Source organism: Pongo abelii, chromosome 3, assembly GCF_028885655.2.
Source record: "Pongo abelii isolate AG06213 chromosome 3, NHGRI_mPonAbe1-v2.0_pri, whole genome shotgun sequence".
In the NCBI taxonomy this organism is placed as follows: domain Eukaryota; kingdom Metazoa; phylum Chordata; class Mammalia; order Primates; family Hominidae; genus Pongo; species Pongo abelii.
In genome coordinates this window covers 127,152,341-127,172,982 of record NC_071988.2, presented here as the reverse complement: position 1 = coordinate 127,172,982, position 20,642 = coordinate 127,152,341, and the positions used below count along the sequence as shown (strand labels likewise).

Sequence of the window (20,642 nt, the reverse complement as noted above, 5' to 3'; positions counted from 1 at the left end):
GAAAAAAGATATTCTAGATCTTATTTTTAAAACTTTCCAAAAAGAGTAGACAAAGAAAGAAAATTATCTGCTTAAGAAATCTAAGGACAGAACCAGAAAAGTACTGAGCAGTTTCACTTATGAACATAAATGAAAAATTCTCAAATAAAATATTCGAAAATAAATGTCACCAGTATATAACATAACACGTCATGACCAAGTAGTGTTTTCTGAGGAATAAAGTGATATTTCAACATCAAGAAATTATCAATATAGTCCACCTCATTAACACACGAAAAGGAGAAAAAGCAAAAAAACATGCTAATCAATGTAGAAAAAGTATTTATTGCACTACTCATTTATGCTAAATTATTATTATTTATTTATTATTATTATTTTTTTGAGACGGAGTCTCGCTCTATCGCCCAGGCTGGAGTGCAGTGGTGCTGTCTCTGCTCACTGCAAGCTCCGCCTCCCAGTTTCACACCATTCTCCTGCCTCAGCCTCCCAAGTAGCTGGGACTACAGGCGCCTGCCACCACGCCCGGCTCATTTTTTGTGCTAAATTATTTTTTAGAAACCAGAATTAGAAGAGAACTTCTTTAACTTACTTGAAAAGGTATTTACCAAAAACTCCACAAACACCTTAATTAATGGTGAAATTTTATAAGCATTTTCTTTAATATAAAGAACATCAGAAAAATTATCCAAAACTTAGAATTGGGCAAAAAAGAATACCAGGTGTTCTTTTGGCACAGTTCTGGGTTTGCACCTTTAGTTAATTTTTCTATTGACCTTGCTGTTTTACAGTCTGTAAATACAGAGATTAACTTGCAGATATTTGTCTAGTACAGATGAAAATAATTTCTCTTTAGTGAAAGATACAAACTCAAAGTAAGGTTTATTGCTCTGTAGGGTGTTAACCAGTTTTGTATTTAACCCAGCAATCTTATCCTAAAGTTCCTTTATTAAATTGCCTATAAATACCTTAGCTGTAAAGGATTTGTGTGTGTGTGTGTGTGTTTTTTTTTTTTTTGAGACAGGGTCTGGCTGTGTCACCCAGGCTGGAGTGCAGTGGCACCCTCACGACTCACTGCAGCCTCAACCTGCCAGGCTCAGGTTGATCCTCCCACCTCAGCTTTCCTAGTAGCTGGGACTACAGGGGCACACTACCACACCCAGCTAATTTTTGTATTTTTTGTAGAGATGAGTTTTTACCATGTTGCCCAGGCTGGTCTCAAATTCCCGGACTCAATTCAGGATCCGCCTGCCTCGGCCTCCTAAAGTGTTGAGATTATAGACATGAGCCACTGCGACTGGTCTGAAGTATTTTTTGAACTCATTTTAACATGTTCCTGGTTCTCCCATTAATTAATCAATTGAACAAAATCCTTGACACATACCCATTTTATATATTTGCATGAGTCATGATTTTACCTTTTGTCAAGTACACTTAAACAAGAACAAATGAAAGATATCTGTTAACGCTGCTTCAATTCATCATATAATAAAAGACCTAAATAAAGTAAAATAAATAAGATGTGTGTGTAAGGATTAGAACAGAAGAGAAATAAAGTTGTGACCATCAGATGATATGGTTGTCTATATAGAAAATCTAAGAATTTAAAGGACAACCATTAAAGCAATTAAGATAATTCAGCTAACTTGCTGAATACAAGGCCAATATAAAAGAATTGATAGCTTGCCTAAGAACTTAGCAACCATGGTCATAAAAAGTAACTTGAAAAGATATAATTTACAAAACCAACAACAACCAAAAATGTACCTAGGAATAAATCTAATAGAAGGTGTTCACAATCTTTTTGGAAAAAAGTACAAAATTTTATTGAAAGATATGACAGAAGACCTAACTAAATTACAAGACATATTATACCCATAAATAGGAATATTTAATACCAGAAAAGTGTCTATTTTCTGAACTAATCTGTAAATTAAATGAAATTTCATTAAAATCCCAGCAATATATTTTTATGGAAATTTATTGTTTTAAAAAAGTTATATGGGAGAGTAAAGTATTGTGAATAGTTAAGACCATTTTAAAGACTTGCCTTACCATATATCTACAGGATACCATAATATTTACAGGACAATGTGATATTGGTTCATAGACAAATAGATAAGTGGAATAGAATAGGACGCCCAGAAACAGATGGAAGTGTACAAGAAATTTGGTGTATCGCAGAGAAAGCTTTACAAATTAACAGAGGAAAGGGTGGGCGCAGTGGCTGCTATACCACAGCCTGGGCGACAGAGCAAGACCCTGTCTCAAAAACAAACAAACAAACAAAAAACAAATTAACAAAGAAAACTGTTGGTGTGATTGATTTATTATATGAAAAAAATTTCCCTGATTTATACCTTAAGCAAAATAAATTTCATACGGATTAAAGATTTAAATGTGAAAAATGAAACAAAATTTTTAGATTAAAAAATGAGAATATGTTTACTATATTGGGGTAGGGAAGGATGTTTTAACTAAACCCCCCAAAAAAGAAAAGACTACTTTATAGTGAAATTCTAATAGTAAAAGTTTAAGTCATCATAAATGTAACTGTAAGATAATTGTCAGACAGGGAAAAGTAATTCACAACATAAAAAAGAGATTTATATCAAATATATGATGAATTATTACAAAGTAGAAAAATGATTTAAAAGTCAACCACACCCCCTCCACCCCAAATAGGCAATGGATATGAGCAGGCAAATCACAAAAATAGAAAGCATAATGATGAGTAAATACATAACAGGATAATAATGTCACTAGTAATCTCGGCAAAAAAAAAAATGAAAATGAAGGATCATTTCATACCTATCAGATTAGTGAGATGTAAAAATTAATAATACCGAGTATTAAGCAGTGATGTGGACCAATGATTACTTTTTTAGATTGTGGTGGAAGTATAAATTGGTGCAACCACTTTGGAAAGCAATTTTGTAATACACAAAAATTTCAAAATTTGCAGCCATTTTTTGAAACAAGAGAGTTTGGCAATATCCAGTATATTTGATAATGTGGGTATCCTATGACCATCAATTTCTTGCTTAGTCCTATTATTGTAGAAAAGCTGTCATCAGAGACATAAAGATGTCCATTTGATGCATTGTTTGTAATAGTGAAAACTAGAACCAATGCAAATCTCCACTAACAGGTAACTGAAAACGTAAGATGTGGTATCTTCCTATGATGCAAAACAACACAGCATTTAAAATGAATAAGCAAAAGCCATATGAATTTACATTAATAAATGTCAGGAACACATAGGTTGACTGTATAAAATAGGTTTCCAAGTATTAAGTAGAGTATAATTCCTTTTGCACATATTTTGGAAACCAGACAAAACAATATTATTTTAAAAATCTAGCCAGCCTATGTGGCAGATAATGATAATATTTGGTTTTGGATTCAAAGAGAGGGAAATAGGATTGGGGTATTAAACTTGATATGCAGTGTAAACATTTGTTCATTGTTGGTGTTTCATGCATGCCTCTATGTGCTTTTCTGTATTTATAGTTTTAAAAGAAAACAAATGAATTAAGGAAAATAGTGCATAATAAACAGAAGTTAAGAAATCAAATACACAGCCATTAAAAAAAGAACAAAATCATGTCCTTTACAGCAACATGAATGCAGCTGGAGTCCATTATTCTAAGCAAATTTATTCAGAAACAGAAAATTAAATACTGCGTGTTCTCACTTATAAGTGAGAGCTAAATATTAGGTATACATGGACACAAATATGGAAACAATAGATACTGGGGACTCCAAAAGTCAGGAGGGAGCTGGGTAAGGGTTGAAAAACCTTGGATACTATGTTCCATACTTGTGTGATGGTATCATTAGAAGCCCACACCTCAAAGCATTGTGCAATATACCCATGTAACAAACCTGCACATGTACCTCCTAAATCTACAAAAACAAAAACAAAAAAAGTAACAATTCTATCATATAGTAATATTACAAAAAAGAAATCAAATAGCATAATGATCCTTGATGGCATAGTTTCTTCTCACACTTTTGGCAAATAGGTAAGGTATCTAGATTTCATTGGACATTGTATTGGGTGTATGGATTGTCTACAAGATAGATACAATTCTGGCTGAAACTCTGAAGAGAACACAGACAAGTTAAATGATAATCACAATAGCACAGAAAGAAAAACTGTCAACATATAGAAGTATACAGCATTAATGCAGTTATATAAGAGAACCACTGTATTGAGTAGAATGCCTCTGGATGCAACAGAAACTAGCTTAAACAATTATAGGAATTTATTTGTTTGAATAACTGGCAAGTTTAAAGATAGATCAGGATAGGTTTGATTCAACAGCTAAAAATCATCACCCACTAGCAAATTTCTTTCCCCTTCTAAATTCTTCAATCCATGGGGGTCAGCTCAGTAAGGATCTACTGTTGGCTCCCCCTTGTGGTGTCGGGTGATTACCAAATTATCACAGTTACATGTTTTTCCTGTGCATGACCAGGGAGAGAGAGAAGAGAGGTTGTTTTGAAAGAAATAAGTACAATTCTTTCTTTAGCAGCCTCCAGCAGATTTTTTTCCCAAAGCCTTGATGCTGCTGTATTCCCAACACTGGGAAAAGTGAAGACTCTTAATTAAGATCTGCTCAATTGACCTGCACTCCACCTATAATCAGCTCATAAAACACTCAGTGGAATATCAAAAAGCCCAATGTTTGTAAGGGACAAAATGCTTTTGTCTTTATAAATATTACCAAATATTTATTAATATTTAATTCACCTGCTTTTGAAATTTGCAGCATTTTTCTTCTGAAAGTATTGTCTTGAGTTCTCAGATGTCATTTTTTAATACAGTCAGCCCTTTGTATCTGCATGTTCCATGTCCACGAATTCAACTAACCATGAATAAAAGCTATTGGAAAAAAATACAACAAAAAATTAAAAAAGATTTTCAAAACCAATTTAGAATAACAACTATTTACAGAATATTTACATTGTACTAGATATTATAAGTAATCTAGAGATGATTTAATGTATACAGACGGATATGTTCAGATTATTTGCAAATACTATGTCATTTTATACCAGGGACTTGATCATGCAAAGATTTTGGCATCTACGCTGTTTCTGGAAGGAATCCTCTGTGGATCTTGAGGGACAACTGTTTTTCTCTATTCTGAAAGTTGTAATCACAAATTATAGAATACGCCACTATGTTACTTAGAAATGTATAATGATGTGCTGGGCGTGGTGGCTCACGCCTGTAATCCCAGCACTTTGGGAAGCCAAGGCGGGCGGATCTCCTGAGGTCGGGAGTTTGAGACCAGCCTGACCAATATGGAGAAACCCTGTCTCCACTAAAAATACCAAAATTAGCGGGGCGTGGTGGCATATGCCTGTAATCCCAGCTACTTGGGAGGCTGAGGCAGGAGAATCACTTGAACCTGGGAGGCGGAGGTTGCAGTGAGCCGAGATCACGCCACTGCACTCCAGCCTGGCCACAGAGCGAGACTCCATCTCAAAAAAAAAAAAAAGAAAGAAAAAAAATACAAATTAGCCGGGTGTGGTGGCGCATGCCTGTAATCTCAGCTACTCGGGAGGCTGAGGCAGGGGAATCGCTTGAATCCGGGAGGCGGAGGTTGCGGTGAGCGAGATCGCTGCACTCCAGCCTGGGCAACAAGCGCCAAACTCCGTCTCGAAAGAAAAAAAGAAAAAGAAATGTATAATGATGTAATAGGAAATAAGTGTGTAAGAATGATTCTTTTTATCTTGAATATAAAATCATAACTAAGGAACAATAAAAGAGTAAAAAAGTAGGGGTAAATATGGATAAATAATTCATAAGTTGATAAAATTCTACATAGCCTTGATATAAAAACCAGAAACTATAAAAAAAGATAAATTCAACCACCTCCGAAATTAAAATAGAGTACATAAAACTATACTCTAAAGAAGGTGGATATAGAAACAATGAACTAGGAATTAATATTCATAATACACGTGATTTATGGGTTAATTGCTGTAAATTATAAGAAATATTACGATATAAAATAACTACAGGAAATAAAAATGGCAAAGGTCATAAAACATAATCCACAGAAAAATGCAAATAACTAACAAATATATGGAAAGATGCTACATCTGACTACTAATGAAAGAAATATGAATTCAAGCAGTGAGATATTTTTCTTAGAAAATATTAAAACAATGAGCCTAGTGATGAAAACATTCCATTCTAGTGTAAACATTCCATTCTACAATGCAAGTTAGCATAACTTTATGGAAAGCAGTTTGGAAATATCTATTTAAAATAAAATTACATTCAAAATTAAAATATTGATGATTTTCAAGTCAAAAATTCTATTTCTAAGAATTTTTCCTGAGAAAAAGTTGCACAAATGCAGAAAGATTTATCTACGTAGGTAGTCATTGCAACTCTGTTTTCATAGTAAAAATTAGAAACCACTTAATTGTTCATCAATTGTGAGCCAATTAAAAAACATACCTATGGAAATTATGCAATTATTAAAGTAATAAGTTCTATCTATACATGCTGACAAAGAAAGATAACTACCGAAATGATAAAAATTGCCAAACTATATACTACCTGATCACATTTTTGTAAAATACATGATCTAGGTATTTGAATGTATATTTTAAAAATTCAGAAGAATGTACATCATAGGAAAATCTAATTATCTCTTGGGGGTGGGATTATGAAAAAGTAACACTTTTTATGTAAACATTCTACATTGTTTAAATATTTTACAATGGGCATGTAACACTTTTGTTACCAGAAGGATATCCAATTTTACATATTTAAATGTAGAATTTTTATATTATAATATGTTTTCTATTATATTATAAATATAATTTTTACAACTTCTAGATGAAGGGGTAAAAGCAATAAAAATGGAATATTGAAGTATGATGATTATTTTGAGATGGTGAATGGCAGGAGACTATGACATTCTAGGGAGCTTATAACATCAACACTTGGTACAGCACATTTTGCTTTGTAGGTACAAAAATGCTTACCGATGATTCTCAAAATGTATAAAAGATCATCGCCAATCAGCTTCTGAGGTTTTCTCTGATTATTAACAGTGATCCATTTTGCTTTTATAAAGTAAAATGTTCTATTAATGATAGTTATAGCAGACAGCCGAAGCTATCTGGCTATGAAAAAAAAAATCTCCCTTCTCTTTGTCCTATTTTATCATTTATTTACTAAGTATTTAAGACTAAGGATCTAAAGATAAATAATAGTGCATATGCCTTTAAGGAACTTGAATTCTAATGAGAAGCCAAACAAATAATAAAGAAACAGAAGATAGGTATTAATACATTGAAATAAAGTGATAGTTAACTCAGAGTTGAAATAGGATTCTGTGCTTAGAAATTAAGCAGGTCTCCCTGTATTTAATGGTAGATAGTACATTTTACTTTTAGGTAGATTTTTACTCTGTGATAAAATACCTAATTATAATTGTCTCTTAGTTATATAAGTTAGGGTGAATATAGTTTGGGAAATTGGCATTTGGGATGTTTCATGGACAGCCCAGAAAGATAATATTGTACAGCAACAGTCCCCAACCTTTTTACAGTCCCCACCCTTTTTGGTACCAAGGACTGGTTTCACGGAAGACAGTTTTTCCATGGACCAGGACAGAGAGATGGTTTTGAGTTATTCAAGTGCACTTGGTTATTCAAGTGCATTATATTTATAGTGCACTTTATTTCTATTATTATTACACTGTAATATATAATGAAATAATTATACAACTCATCTTGTGGAATCGGTGGGATCCCTGAGCTTGTTTTCTTGCAACTAGATGGTCCCATCTAGGGGTGGTGGGAGATAGTGACAGATCATCAGGCATTAGATTATCATAAAGAACATGCAACCTAGATCCTTTGCATGCACAGTTCATAATAGGGTCTGTGCTCCTATGAGAGGCTAATGCCGCCACTGATCTTACAGGTGGTGGAGTTCAGGCCCTAATGTGAGCAATGAGGAGTGGTTGCAAATACAGATGAAGTTACTCACCCACCACTCACCTCCTGCTGTGTGACCTTGTTCTAATTATGCTACAGAACAGTACCAGGGGATGGGGCTGGTACCGTTGCCTGGGGGTTGGGGACCCCTGTTGTACAGAGTGCAACAATTAGGAGGCCCAATTACAGGAGTAGCAGAGGGAATCACCCTGAGTGGCAAATATTCAAATCATCATGAGGTAGCCCAATACATAACATGGCCACAGAGTGTGTAAACTTCCATGGACCCAGCTATTCTGACACAGCAGTATTTTTAAGGAAAAAATATCTGAGCCTAGATATAAGCTAAAAAGTTGTAAGCTGGGTGCCCAACATTGACCCCATGAGGCCTTGCCATCAGTGTATGTCAAACTGACAGAACAAGTCTTCAAATGATGGCATCATGAGCTAATAAGAAGAAACAGCATGAGTGCATGAGATGTAGATTAAATAAATTTCTAGAGTATCTGGACAATGAGGGATAAGAGAGGATAATAGACATAGTCTTAAATAGGTGACTTGGCTCATGTCTGTAATCCCAGTACTTTGGGAGGCTGAGGTGTGAAGATCACTTAAAGCCAAGAGTTTGAAACCAGCCTGGGCAACATAGCAAGACCCTGTATCTACCAAAAAAGTTTTTTAAAAATTAGCTGGGTGCCCAGGCATGGTAGCTTATGCCTATAATCCCAGCACTTTGGGCGGCCGAGGTAGGTGGATCACTTGAGGTCAGGAGTTCAAGACCAGCCTGGCCAACATGGTGAAATCTCATCTCTACAAGTCAATAAATGTGATACACCACATAAACAGAATTAAAAGCAAAAATCACATGATCATCTCAATAGATGCAGAAAAAGCATTTGACAAAATCCAGCATCCCTTTTTGATTAAAACCCTCAACAAAATTGGCATGCAAGGCACATATCTTAATGTAATAAAAGCCATCTATGACAAACCCACAGCCAACATAATATTTAATGGGAAAAAGTTGAAAGCATTCCCTCTGAGAACAGAAACAAGACAAGGATGCCCACTTTCACCACTTCTCTTCAACATAGTACTGGAAGTCCTAGCCAGAATAATCAGACAAGAAAAACAAATAAAGGGCATCCAAATAGGTAAAGAGGAAGTCAAATTGTTGCTGTTTGCTGAGAACTCTAAAGACTCCTCCAAAAAGCTACTAAAACTGATAAATGAATGCAGCAAAGTTTCAGGATACAAAATTAATGTATGCAAATTAGTAGCTCTGCTATACACCAACAGTGACTAAGCTGAGAATCAAATCAAGAACTCAACCACTTTTACAATAACTGCAAAAAAAATTACTTAGGAACACACCTAACCAAGGAGGTGAAAGACTTCAACAAGGAAAATTACAAAACACTGCTGAAAGAAATCATAGATGACACAAACAAATGGAAGCATATCCCATGCTCGTGGAAGGGTAAAATCAATATTGTGAAAACGATCATACTGCCAAAAACAATCTACAAATTCAGTGCAATTCCTATCAAAATACCACCATCATTCTTCACAGAACTAGAAAAAACAATCCTAAAATTCATACAGAACCAAAAAAGAGCCCCCATAGCCAAGGCAAGACTAACCAAAAAGAACAAATCTGGAGCCATCACATTATCTGATTTCAACTTATACTATAAGGCCATAGTCACCCAAACAGCATGGCACTGGTATAAAAATAGGCACATAGGCCAGTGGAACAGAATAGAGAACCCAGAAATAAACCCAGATACTTACAGTCAACTGATCCTTGACAAAGCAAACAGAAACATAAAGTGAGGAAAGGACCCTATTCAACAAATGGTGCTGGAATAATTGGCTAGCCACATGTAGGAGAATGAAACTGGATCCCCGTTTCTCACCTTATACAAAAATCAACCCAAGATGGATCAAGGACTTAAATCTAAGACCTGAAACTATAAAAATTCTAGAAGATAACCTCAGAAAAACCCTCCTGGACATTGGCTTAGGCAAGGATTTCATGACCAAGAACCCAAAAGCAAATGCAATGAAAACAAAGATAATTATCTGGGACTTTATTAAACTAAAGAGCTTTTGCATGGCAAAAGGAACAGCCAGCAGAGTAAACAGACACCTCACAGAGTGGGAGAAAATCTTTACAACCTATCCATCTGACAAAGGACTAATATCCAGAATTGATAACCAACTCAACTAAAAAAAAACAAGATAAAAGCAAACAATCCCATCAAAAAGTGGGCTAAGGACATGAATAGATAATTCTCAAAAGAAGATATACAAATGACCAACAAACATATGAAAAAATGCTCAACATTGCTAATGATCAGAGAAATGCAAATCAAAACCACAATGCAATACCACCTTACTCCTGCAAAAATGGCCATATTAAAAAACTCAAAAAATAATAGATGTTGGCATGGATGCGGTGAAAAGGGAACACTTCTACACTATGGAAAACAATGTGGAGATTCCTTAAAGAACTAAAAGTAGAACTACCATCTGATCCAGCAATCCTACTACTGAGTATCTACCCAGAGGAAAAGAAGTCATTATATGAAAAAGATACTTGCACATGCATGTTTATAGCAGCACAATTCACAACTGCAAAAATGTAGAACCAACCTAAATGCCCACAAATCAACAAGTGGATAAAGAAACTGTGGTATATATATATACAATGGAATACTATTCAGCAATAAAAGGAACGAATTAATAGCATCGGCAGCAACCTGGATGAGACTGGAGACTATTATTCTAAGTGAAGTAACTCAGGAATGGAAAGCCAAACATCACATGTTCTCACTCATAAGTAGAAGCTAAGCTATGAGGATTCAAAGGCATAAGAATGACACAATGGACTTTGGGGACTCAGGGGGCAAGGGTGGGAAGCGGGTGAGGTATAAAAGACTACAAATTGGGTTCAGTGTATACTGCTCAGGTGATGCTCAAAATCTCACAAATCACCACTAAAGAACTTACTCATGTATCCAAATACTACCTGTTCCCCAAAAACCAATGAAAATAAAAAAATTTAAATAAATGAATAAATAAATAAAAGATAAGGGAATAGAAGCTCAGGGAGTTAACAAAATCAACCAAAGAAACTCACCTTCTAGGCAGCAGGAATGGGAATGAAACCCAGAGTGCCGAGTAACACAGCTGATGTGTCTCATCATGTTTACCCAACTACCTTCTTGGTGTATCCCTTTGAAGTCTAATAGGCACCTCAAACTGGACTGGACAAAATAAGACTCTTGATTTTTCTCTCTGGTCTCCAAATTCACTTCCCCACAGGTTTTCCCAATTTCAGTTATGACCTTATCCATCTAGCTGCTGAGGCTCCCAACTTGAGAGCCTCCTTAATTTCTTTTTGCCATACAACTTCCTCCAGTTAATCAGCAGATTCTACAGGCTCTATCTCTAAAATATACTGCCATTAATACTGCTCATCTATCACTTTTTGCTCTGATGATGGCAATAGCCTCTAAGATGGTCATCTAGTAGAATAAGCCTTAAAATAGTTACATCATATGCTGCTGAGAACTCATGTCTTCTTAATAATTTATCCTCCACACAGAAGCCAAAGTGAGCCTCCCCTTTAGACATTTGTTGGAATTGAGTGAGGTGTCAGCCTCCATGGCCTTTGGCTGTAGCTTATGGAGGAGCACCCTGTTCTGTTCCCCAAGCAGAGGAGAGGAGAAATGTCCTAACACTCTATCAACTGTGGAAATACATGAAGGACACCCAAATGAGAAGTGAGATTATTTACTTAGAGTTTTGCTATAGCAGATGTGTCAGCCACCATCATTTACATTTGGCAGAGACTCAAGGCAGACAGGCAGGAGAGTAGGAAACCTTTCAAGTATGCTGATTGAAACTGTTGGCCCAAGGAAACTAGAGGAAGGCAAACTAGAAGTGCAGCATTTTATGTGATTGGTTTGAGGAGTATATTTGGCTTTCTCTGGCTGGTCCTGAGTTGAAAAAGGGGCAAGAAGTAGAGAAGTGGCTGGGCACCATGGCTCACACCTGTAATCCCAGCACTGTGGGAGGCCAAGGTGGGCAGATCACTTCAGTGCAGGAGTTCTGGACCAGCCTGGGCAACATGGCAAAACCCCATCTCTACTAATAAATAAATAAATTAATTAATTAATTAACCAGGCTTGAAGGGGCTAAAAATTAACTTCCAGATACTCAGGAGTCTGGGGTAGGAGGATCACTTGAGCCTGGGAGATTGAGGCTGCAGTGAGCCAAGATCATGCCACTACCCTCACAGCCTGGGCAACAGAGTGAGACCCTGTCTCAACAACAACAACAACAACAACAAATAGAGAAGCTGGCAGTCATTGATCAAGTCTTGACTGTTGTGACCAATTGCTACAGAGGTTGTGGTTTGGCTTTTCTGGCTGATTGTTGCAGACGTGGGTTAGAGTTCTTTTGACATATATAATCCGGCCGTTATTTGTTTGCATATTCAGCCTTTATGATTCTTCCTGTAAAAAAGTCCTTTTTTGTCTTTATGAATCTTTAACTCTCCCCTCATCAAGGTAGGCTGGGGACAAATCACCTGATTAATTTTTAGGCTGCCTCTTTTGAGTCACTCTTTAGTTACGGAGAGTATGATATGTCTTTTTATAATTTGTGGATAATAAAACATTTTGTTCTCAAGTTTAGAGCCTCACTCAGAAACTGATAAAATAGTAAAAGTTCTATCATAACATCCTATTACATAAGTATCAGTAAAGAGGACTCATTTGAGAAGTTTGGCAGCAAAAAGAGGAAATTAAATAGTTATTAGAATGAGCAATCAGGCAAACAATAGTCCCTCCCCTCCCTTCCCCTCCCTTCCCCTCCCTTCCCCTCCTCTCTCCTCCCTTTCCCTCCTCTCCCCCTCCCCTTTCCCTGTCTTCCTCTCCCTTTCCTTCTCCTCCCTTTCCTTCCCCTCCCTTTTCTTCCCCTCCCTCTCCTCCCCCTCCCTTTCCTTCCCCTCCCTTCCCCTTCCCTCCCCTTCTTTTCTCCTTTTTACCCCCTAAGGCATAAGCCTTCACAATAAATTCCACACTCCTTAGCATGGATAGATCCCTCAGGACTAGGTCCAACTTGTTCCTGCTCATCTCATTTGCTATGACTCCCAGACACAATTATATATTTCCACTACTAGTAGCTGCTGTGAAAAGCAGTGTAATATAGATGACAGAGAGACCAATGTGTACCCAGATTAAAAGACTGCCTTAAAAATCTAGGATTGGTGGCCGGGCATGGTGGCTCACACCTATAATCCTAGCACTTTGGGAGGCCAAGTTGGGCCACTTGGGGTCAGGAGTTCAAAAGCAGCCTGGCCAACATGGTGAAACCCCATTTCTACTAAAAATACAAAAATTAGCCAGGCGTGATGGTGGATGCCTGTAATCCCAGCTACTTGGGAAGCTGAGGCAGGAGACTGCTTGAACCTGGGAGGTGGAGGCTGCAGTGAGCTGAGATCATGCCACTGCGCTCCAGTCTGGGTGACAGAGCAAGACTCTGTATCAAAAAAAAAAAAAAAAAAAAAAAAAAGTCTAAGGTGGGCTGTTAAGAATATGAGCTAGCTTTATTCACAACAGCAGCAATTGCAACAATTTCCATTTTTTTCTATACAATAAAATAATAAAATTGTTGATTTCTTCTTCAGCCTAACCTCTTACGAGAATGAAGTGAGAGAAAAAAATAACATCTTTAGTAAACTGTTGTAAATACTATACAGAAACAGAGCACTTCACTTGGAATTTCAAATAATAATTTCACGAATTGTCAGTGTTAGTGTTCTGAGTTCTGACTTTGAAATGAAAGGGGAGGCTGGATAAGAGGACCTGTGATGGCTGAGGAAAAAAGGCAAGGCTATAATGAGACAATTTGATAGGGCAAGGATGTATGCGTGTATCACATGGGCCAAGTGTGGACCACTTTGGCTGTCTTGCAAGGAAGTGCTCAAGAAGACTTTCTGGAAATGTGAGATGACACAGAGGGTCTCCTAAGAACTCACAAAACTATCCAATGAGAAAAAGTATCAGTTTTTTTGTTTTGTTTTGTTTTGTTTTTGTGGGCCAAATGGCAAAACTATACAAGCTAAATGGCAATGTTTCTACTTTCCATTTCTGTTCACTTCTACCATACCATCACTGCAAAAGTCACAAGTAGCATAGTGAGTAGGAGAGAAATGAACTAAATTTTCTTTTCCCCTCAAATTCAGATTTTTTTATTTCTTCGTGTCAACCTTTATTTTTTGCCAAGACTTCTGAAATAATTGCTAAGAAAATTACCCTGCCTCTCCTCTGCCATAGATGATGACATTCTTGGTTAAATTATGAGTAAAGAAACCATCTATAAAATGAACAGCAGGGCTCTCTGCTGCACTTCCTTCCCATTACCCATTCATTACCCATTCTTGTCTTTGCGAACCACCCTTCCCATTCTGTCCCTGGAACTTCTATCTCCATGTAAACACATCCTCTTACAACTTCAGATATTCTAAAAAAAAAAATCTGTCTGCTTGCCTTAACTGATCCTGGACATTTCTCATAGTTTCCATCTTCCTTCTGGCTTTTTCTTATTGAAAACTCTTCATTGCCTCAGTTGCCACATGACCCAAATCTTGCTAGAATATTAGAACTTTTTCTTTCCTCTCTTGCAATTTTTCACCATTATAGCTATTCTGTGCACTGACCAATACAGTAGCCATTTGATACATGTGACTATTAAGCACTAGGAGTGTGACTAATCCAAATTGAGATCTGTTCTTCGTGTAAAACATACCCCAAAGTTTGAAGACCTAGTATGAAAAACAGAATGTAAAATATATCACAAACACTTTTATATTGATTATATGTTGATAATGATTTGGACACATTGAGTTAAATCAAAGAGAAAATCAATTTCTTGTTTCTTTTTACTTTTTTAAAATGTCAGAATTAGAAAAATTTAAATTATATACGTAGCTCACATTATATTTCTATTATAAAGTGATAGGGATTACATAATTTTACAAAAAGAATAAAAACTTATGTGATTAGTTTCTTCATGTACTTTGTGCCTATTGTGTACCAGGCATTAATGTTGAGGCAATGAATAACATTCTTGTGGTTTACGGAGCCTACATTGTAATGAGGGAAGAGATCAGATATAAACTACCACTACATGCAAAGTAAGTAGGATGTTGATACATGCTATGGAAAGTAGGGTAAAGAGAATAGGAAATGTTGGAGATGAGGACATGGGCTTCTATAATTAGGGATGGTCTCACTGGAAAGGTGGTAATTGAACAGAGAACTTCAAGAATTCAAAGAATAAGCTATGTGGGTGTCGGGGAAGAAATGTTTAGGTCAGAGAAAGTGCAAAGGACTTGAGAAGGACATAGGTGTGATGAGTGTAGCAACAGCAACGGGACAAACATCACTGGAATGGAGTAAGTGAGACAGGAATTATGAAGTAAGAGAGGTGGTATGTGAAACAGTGGGGACATGGAGGTTCATATTATATTAGGCAGGGCCTGGTAGGATATCGGAAGGCCTCTAGCTTTTATTCTGGATGAGATGAGAACCCAGTGGAGGATGTTGAGCAGAGGTGTGACATGCTCTCACTTAGATTTTAAAAGAATGGCTCTTGCTGTCATGTTGATAAGAGAGTAGTAGTAGGTAAGGGCTGATGAAAAAGCAACTATTGCAATAACACAGCAAGAACTGGAAGGTGGTTGGCTAGGATAGGTAGTAATGGGGTTGAATTCAGGATATATGTTGAAGATATAGGAACTTGGATTTGCTGGGTATGGGAAGTGGGAAGAAAAAAAAGCCAAGGATGACTCCAAAGTGGTAGCTTAGGAGACGGACAGGATGAAGGGGCCATTTATTGAGAAGGAGCATGTTGTGGGAAGTATAGGAGGGAATCTGTATTTGGCCATCAATTTGAGGGGTAGAAAAAAAGTGCTAACATTCAAAAGAAGGAAGGGGAAAACCTATCTCAGGGTGTCAGGAAGTGTTCTTAGAGTACATGACACTTTGAGCTACGCCTTAAAATAGAGGTGAGGTTTTTCAAGGCAAGAAAGTAAGAAAGCAGTGTCCTGCCCCTTGAGCTAAGAAGAACACAGGCAAAGGAAATGGGAAAGCCCAGGCTGTGTTTGGAATGGTGATTCTTACGATTTGGTTGCAGCATATGATGCATATAGGAAACTGCAAAGAAATCAGTTTGGAAAAGCATACTGGAACAAGATGGTGATAGCCTTATGTACTCAGTTAAAGGGTTTGGACTTGATTTGTTAGACAAGTAGTATACCCTGAAGAATTTTTAGCAAAGGAGGAAAATGATAATGTTGGTTTCTACTTCAAGAAGATAATAGTAAAATGTAGGTGGATATTTGGGGGGGTATGTGGTGGGGATGGAGAGCTTGAAAGCAGGAAGGCAATTAGGCAATTGTGCTGAACATTTTCTATTTGTTTCTCTAGATTCGCTTTCTATTCTTCTCTACCCTGCCTGGTGCTTCTAATGGCTAACTTTTATGGGCTATTTAAAGAGGCTAATTTTACCCTGTAATTTATTATTGATTTTGACCATAGGAAACACAGCAGGAGAAATGAGAGCAGGTAGAAACCAGGCCAGAGTGATTATTATCCTGATTCCTTCCCTGCCAGGAGTGTTACCTTGAAGGCCATAAGAAACTCCTATTAGGAACCTGGGGTCTGCTCTCTCTCTCTCTTTTGGCCCAGGGGCAAACAGGCTTCCTTGCTGTAACTAAAGCAGGATGCTTCACTGTCCCTTGTTAATTTGTCTTAACCTTGCTCATACCCCTGCAGAGTCCCTTCATTAAACTGTCCTCAGTGACCCTGTTTGAGCCTGCCATCCATTTGCCACTATAACTCCATAGTTTACTTTTATTTCAAGTAAAAGAAATCAGAGAAGTCAGCAGTGGGACTAGCCAGTATGATAGATTCATGGCCATCTGGTGTCTAGAATACTTTCGTCACACTAGTGCTGGCTTCCAAGATGGCTATTGGCACACTGACCATTACTACCACTCTATATGCAGCAGGAAGGAGGATGGAGAAGGGCAAAATGGGCTCAATTCCCAGCAGATTTCAAGAAGTCTTTCAGAAAGTCTTCTGTAACGTTTTTGTTTCCATCTTCACTGGAGTTCATGAGAGTTAAGTTCATTGGCAAAAACTTCATCACATGGATATGCCTAGCTACAAGAGAGGCTAGGGAATGATTTTACTAGCTGGGTACCTTGCCACTCAAGATAAATTTGGGGTGCTATTATTAAGGAAGAACTGGAAAATAGTAGGTAGTTACAAGCCTCTGCCACAGGAAGCTAGTTAAAATATCCAGAAAAAATAGTACAGGTAACAAGGGCCTGAGAATGGGGAAAGGAAGAAAAGTGGATGATAGATATTATGAGATATGGACAAGACTAGATCTTAATGATGAAAGGGGCCTTCTTAGCATTTGACAATATTTCACTTAACCTCTTCTAATCTAATAAAATATTTGTTTTACTAAATATACAACTTCCTAAAAGCTACCTGTTGAGGCGAAAGAAGTGTATTTAAGCAAGTCTGAAGAGAAGTAGCCAGGAAACAAAAAGATACTGGAAACTGTAATTTCAACAACTTTGGTGATGTTGAGTAAGTCTGGAGCCAAAGCAAAGGACAAAACTTGAGAATTTTTCATTGACCTAAATAAGCTCACCAGAATGGAATGGTCACCATTTTTACAGGTGTTGAATTGATTTTATGGATCCCTTTCAGCAAAACTCACCAGCTCCAACAAAGGCAAAGTTCAGTGACACTAATAAGAATTAACAATTCCTGATGTGTCAAAGGTCTGAAACTATGAGAAACAAGTTTCCTTGGTGAGCTGAGTATTAGGAAAAATAAAACCTTAATTTAGTCTCTTAAATTTTAATTGATATATAGCATTTTTCAAGATTTTTATGTTTGTTGATTGTACGAAATATGGAAATACTATGTCTTCTCCCTGTGAGATTTTATATTCTTTGAGATACAAAACTGTATCTGTGAAAGCTAAGTTTGGTGTACAATATGTACAATATGCTTGTACATATTTGAAACATATTTTCTTTTCAACATCTTTTCAAAGTGATTGAGTTAATAATTAACAGAACACTGCTCTAAAGGTCATTATATAGGAAAAAAGAATCAAACTTTTAAATAATTGTGATCTATGTTTGTTCCTGGTTTCTAAAATAAGAAACTAATTTAGAAGTATATGAAAAAATGTAGCCAGCTCACTTTTTCATTGCAATATATATTTTAACACAGTCATGGTGACTGGCTTTTTTATGTAGTGGTAAATGTATATTCTGATCTAGTTTACCAAGTACTAGATTTGGCATTAGGATTCTTTTCTTTCCAAAGAAAACTACTGTCTCTAGATTTTTTTTATTACATTTGACTTGTAATTTGCCAAATATAAGTTAGTCAAATTGTGCTTTTTTCTTTTTTAAAAGAGAACATTCTAGGTTAGCTTCTCTTTGCTATCCATCATGCTTCTGTGTTGCTATTAGAAAATACATATTTATCCAGTGCTAGGGTAAAGATGACTACAAAAGAAAAAAGAAAAAAGAAAAAAATACACACTTGTAAGAAGTGTCAGGGCTTATATACCCAGAACTCTATAATTCATTTCCTTTGCCACAGTTTATCTTGTAACATTCATTTAACATTTGTAATATTCATTTAACAAATGTGTATCAAATTCTTACTAACCTGTGCTAGGAGCTAGGTGTTTAGCTTTGAGTTGAATGTATTGGCTAGCTCTATATATTTGTAGTTGATTATATATGTCTTTTTTTGTGGAAGGGTTTTTTGATATATGGAGAAGAACAATCAAAAGTATTTGTACTTTGTTGAATTTTTAGCTTATTAAATTCATATATTAGTTTACTTACTAAACACACATATTTACGTCAGTGCTAAGTTTGGTTAACTAAATTTACTTTAAAAAGATAAACAGTAATTCCACATTTAGTATGACTAAACATCTTAAATAGCAGGGAAAATATACACAAATACAAGGACTATAAAACTTATTATTCTGCATACCTTTAAATTTATTCTAAAATAATAACATGACTTTGATTAATAGTCTCAATATTTCTTTTGTTGTTGTATAATGTTTTTACTATACTTAATTTTGTATCTTTCTAAAGTTTTACTAATACTATGCTTAATTAATATTTCTAGAAGTGGTAATCTTTCTTGCTAAAAACCAAAAAAACAGACACAAAAACAAACAAACAGAAATGACTTTTTTCAAACCAAGGTCATAGGATCTGGGTTAGCAATCGATTATGGGATGGAGACTAGAACTTAATTGTTTCTCCCAAGTAGATTAAAAATCAAAATAATCGCAATTTTTTGTGGTTAAATTTTGCAGCCAGTTGTCTCTCCTAAAATGATGCACTTCTAAAGTAGCCATTGGTTAGTAGTGTCATCTATGTCTTCTCATCATAACATATTGACCAGGTCCGTTAGCATTATTATAACTTAAAAAAATTCTTTTATTAGTATTGTAACTTGTAAAGCCTCGTCACAGTTTGATTTCTTGAGGTGCAAGAATGAGACCACACATTTTTCTTTAAGACATTTGACTAACTCAAAAATTTTTTTATTTTTTTTTTTAAGACAGAGTCTCACTCTGTCACCCAGGCTGGAGTGCCATGGTGCAATCTTGGCTCACTGCAACCTCCGCCTCCTGGATTCAAGCAATTATCTTGCCTCAGCCTCCTGAGTAGCTGGGATTACAGGCACATGCCACCACGCCCGGCTAATTTTTGTATTTTTAGTAGAGATGGGGTTTCACCATGTTGGTCAGGCTGGTCTCAAACTCCTGACCTCGTGATCCACCCGCCTTGGCCTCCCAAAGTGCTGGGATTACAGACGTGAGCCACTGCACCTGGCCACTCAAATACTTTTGAGCACGCCTTCTTCTTGGTTATTGTGTGCTCATGTTCTGTTATAACTACTTTCCACTTGGTATTATATGTGACTACAGGACTAATTAGTTCCCTTTGTTATTAATACAATGTGTACCATTTATAGACTATATAAAAATTTGACAAACTCTTTATCACAGTGATTATACCATTTTTTATTTCTTCCAGCAATGTATGATAATTTTAATTACTTGTATCTTTTCAATAATTAACATTGTTAGATTTAAAAATTTTAGCCACTTTACTGGATATGTAGTGATACCTCACTGTGGTCATAATTTGTATTTTCCTGATGACTAATAATATTAAACATCTTTTCATGTGCTCATAGGCTCTTTGTATCTTCTTTGGTAAAGTATCTATTTGTATTGGTTTGTTCATATTATTAAATTATGAAAGTTATTTTATAAATTATAAAAGTAACTTTTTTATACTTATATAATTTATAAAATTATAAATTTAATTATAAAATTATACAATATAATAATAAAATAATAATATAACAATTATATGGAATTAAATATTAATATAATTATAAAATTATAAAAATTATAAATTTAATTATAAAAGTATAAATAATTATAAAATAAATTATAAAATTATAAATTATAAAAGCTATCTATTTCAAATTCAGATCTTTTTTCAAATATATGTA

At 35.9% G+C, this 20,642-nt stretch overlaps 1 protein-coding gene across 1 annotated transcript in view; it reads right to left on the bottom strand.

Moving 5' to 3' along the window:
- ARHGEF38 (Rho guanine nucleotide exchange factor 38) overlaps nucleotides 1-4,888 on the bottom strand; it is a 158,141-nt gene extending 153,253 nt beyond the window's left edge. The window contains exon 1 of the mRNA XM_063723557.1: nucleotides 4,757-4,888. Within this exon, the coding sequence (XP_063579627.1) occupies nucleotides 4,757-4,778 (22 nt within the window). The 5' untranslated portion in view covers nucleotides 4,779-4,888. The remainder of the gene's footprint in view (nucleotides 1-4,756) is intronic.
- Between the last annotated feature and the right edge of the window lie 15,754 nt (nucleotides 4,889-20,642).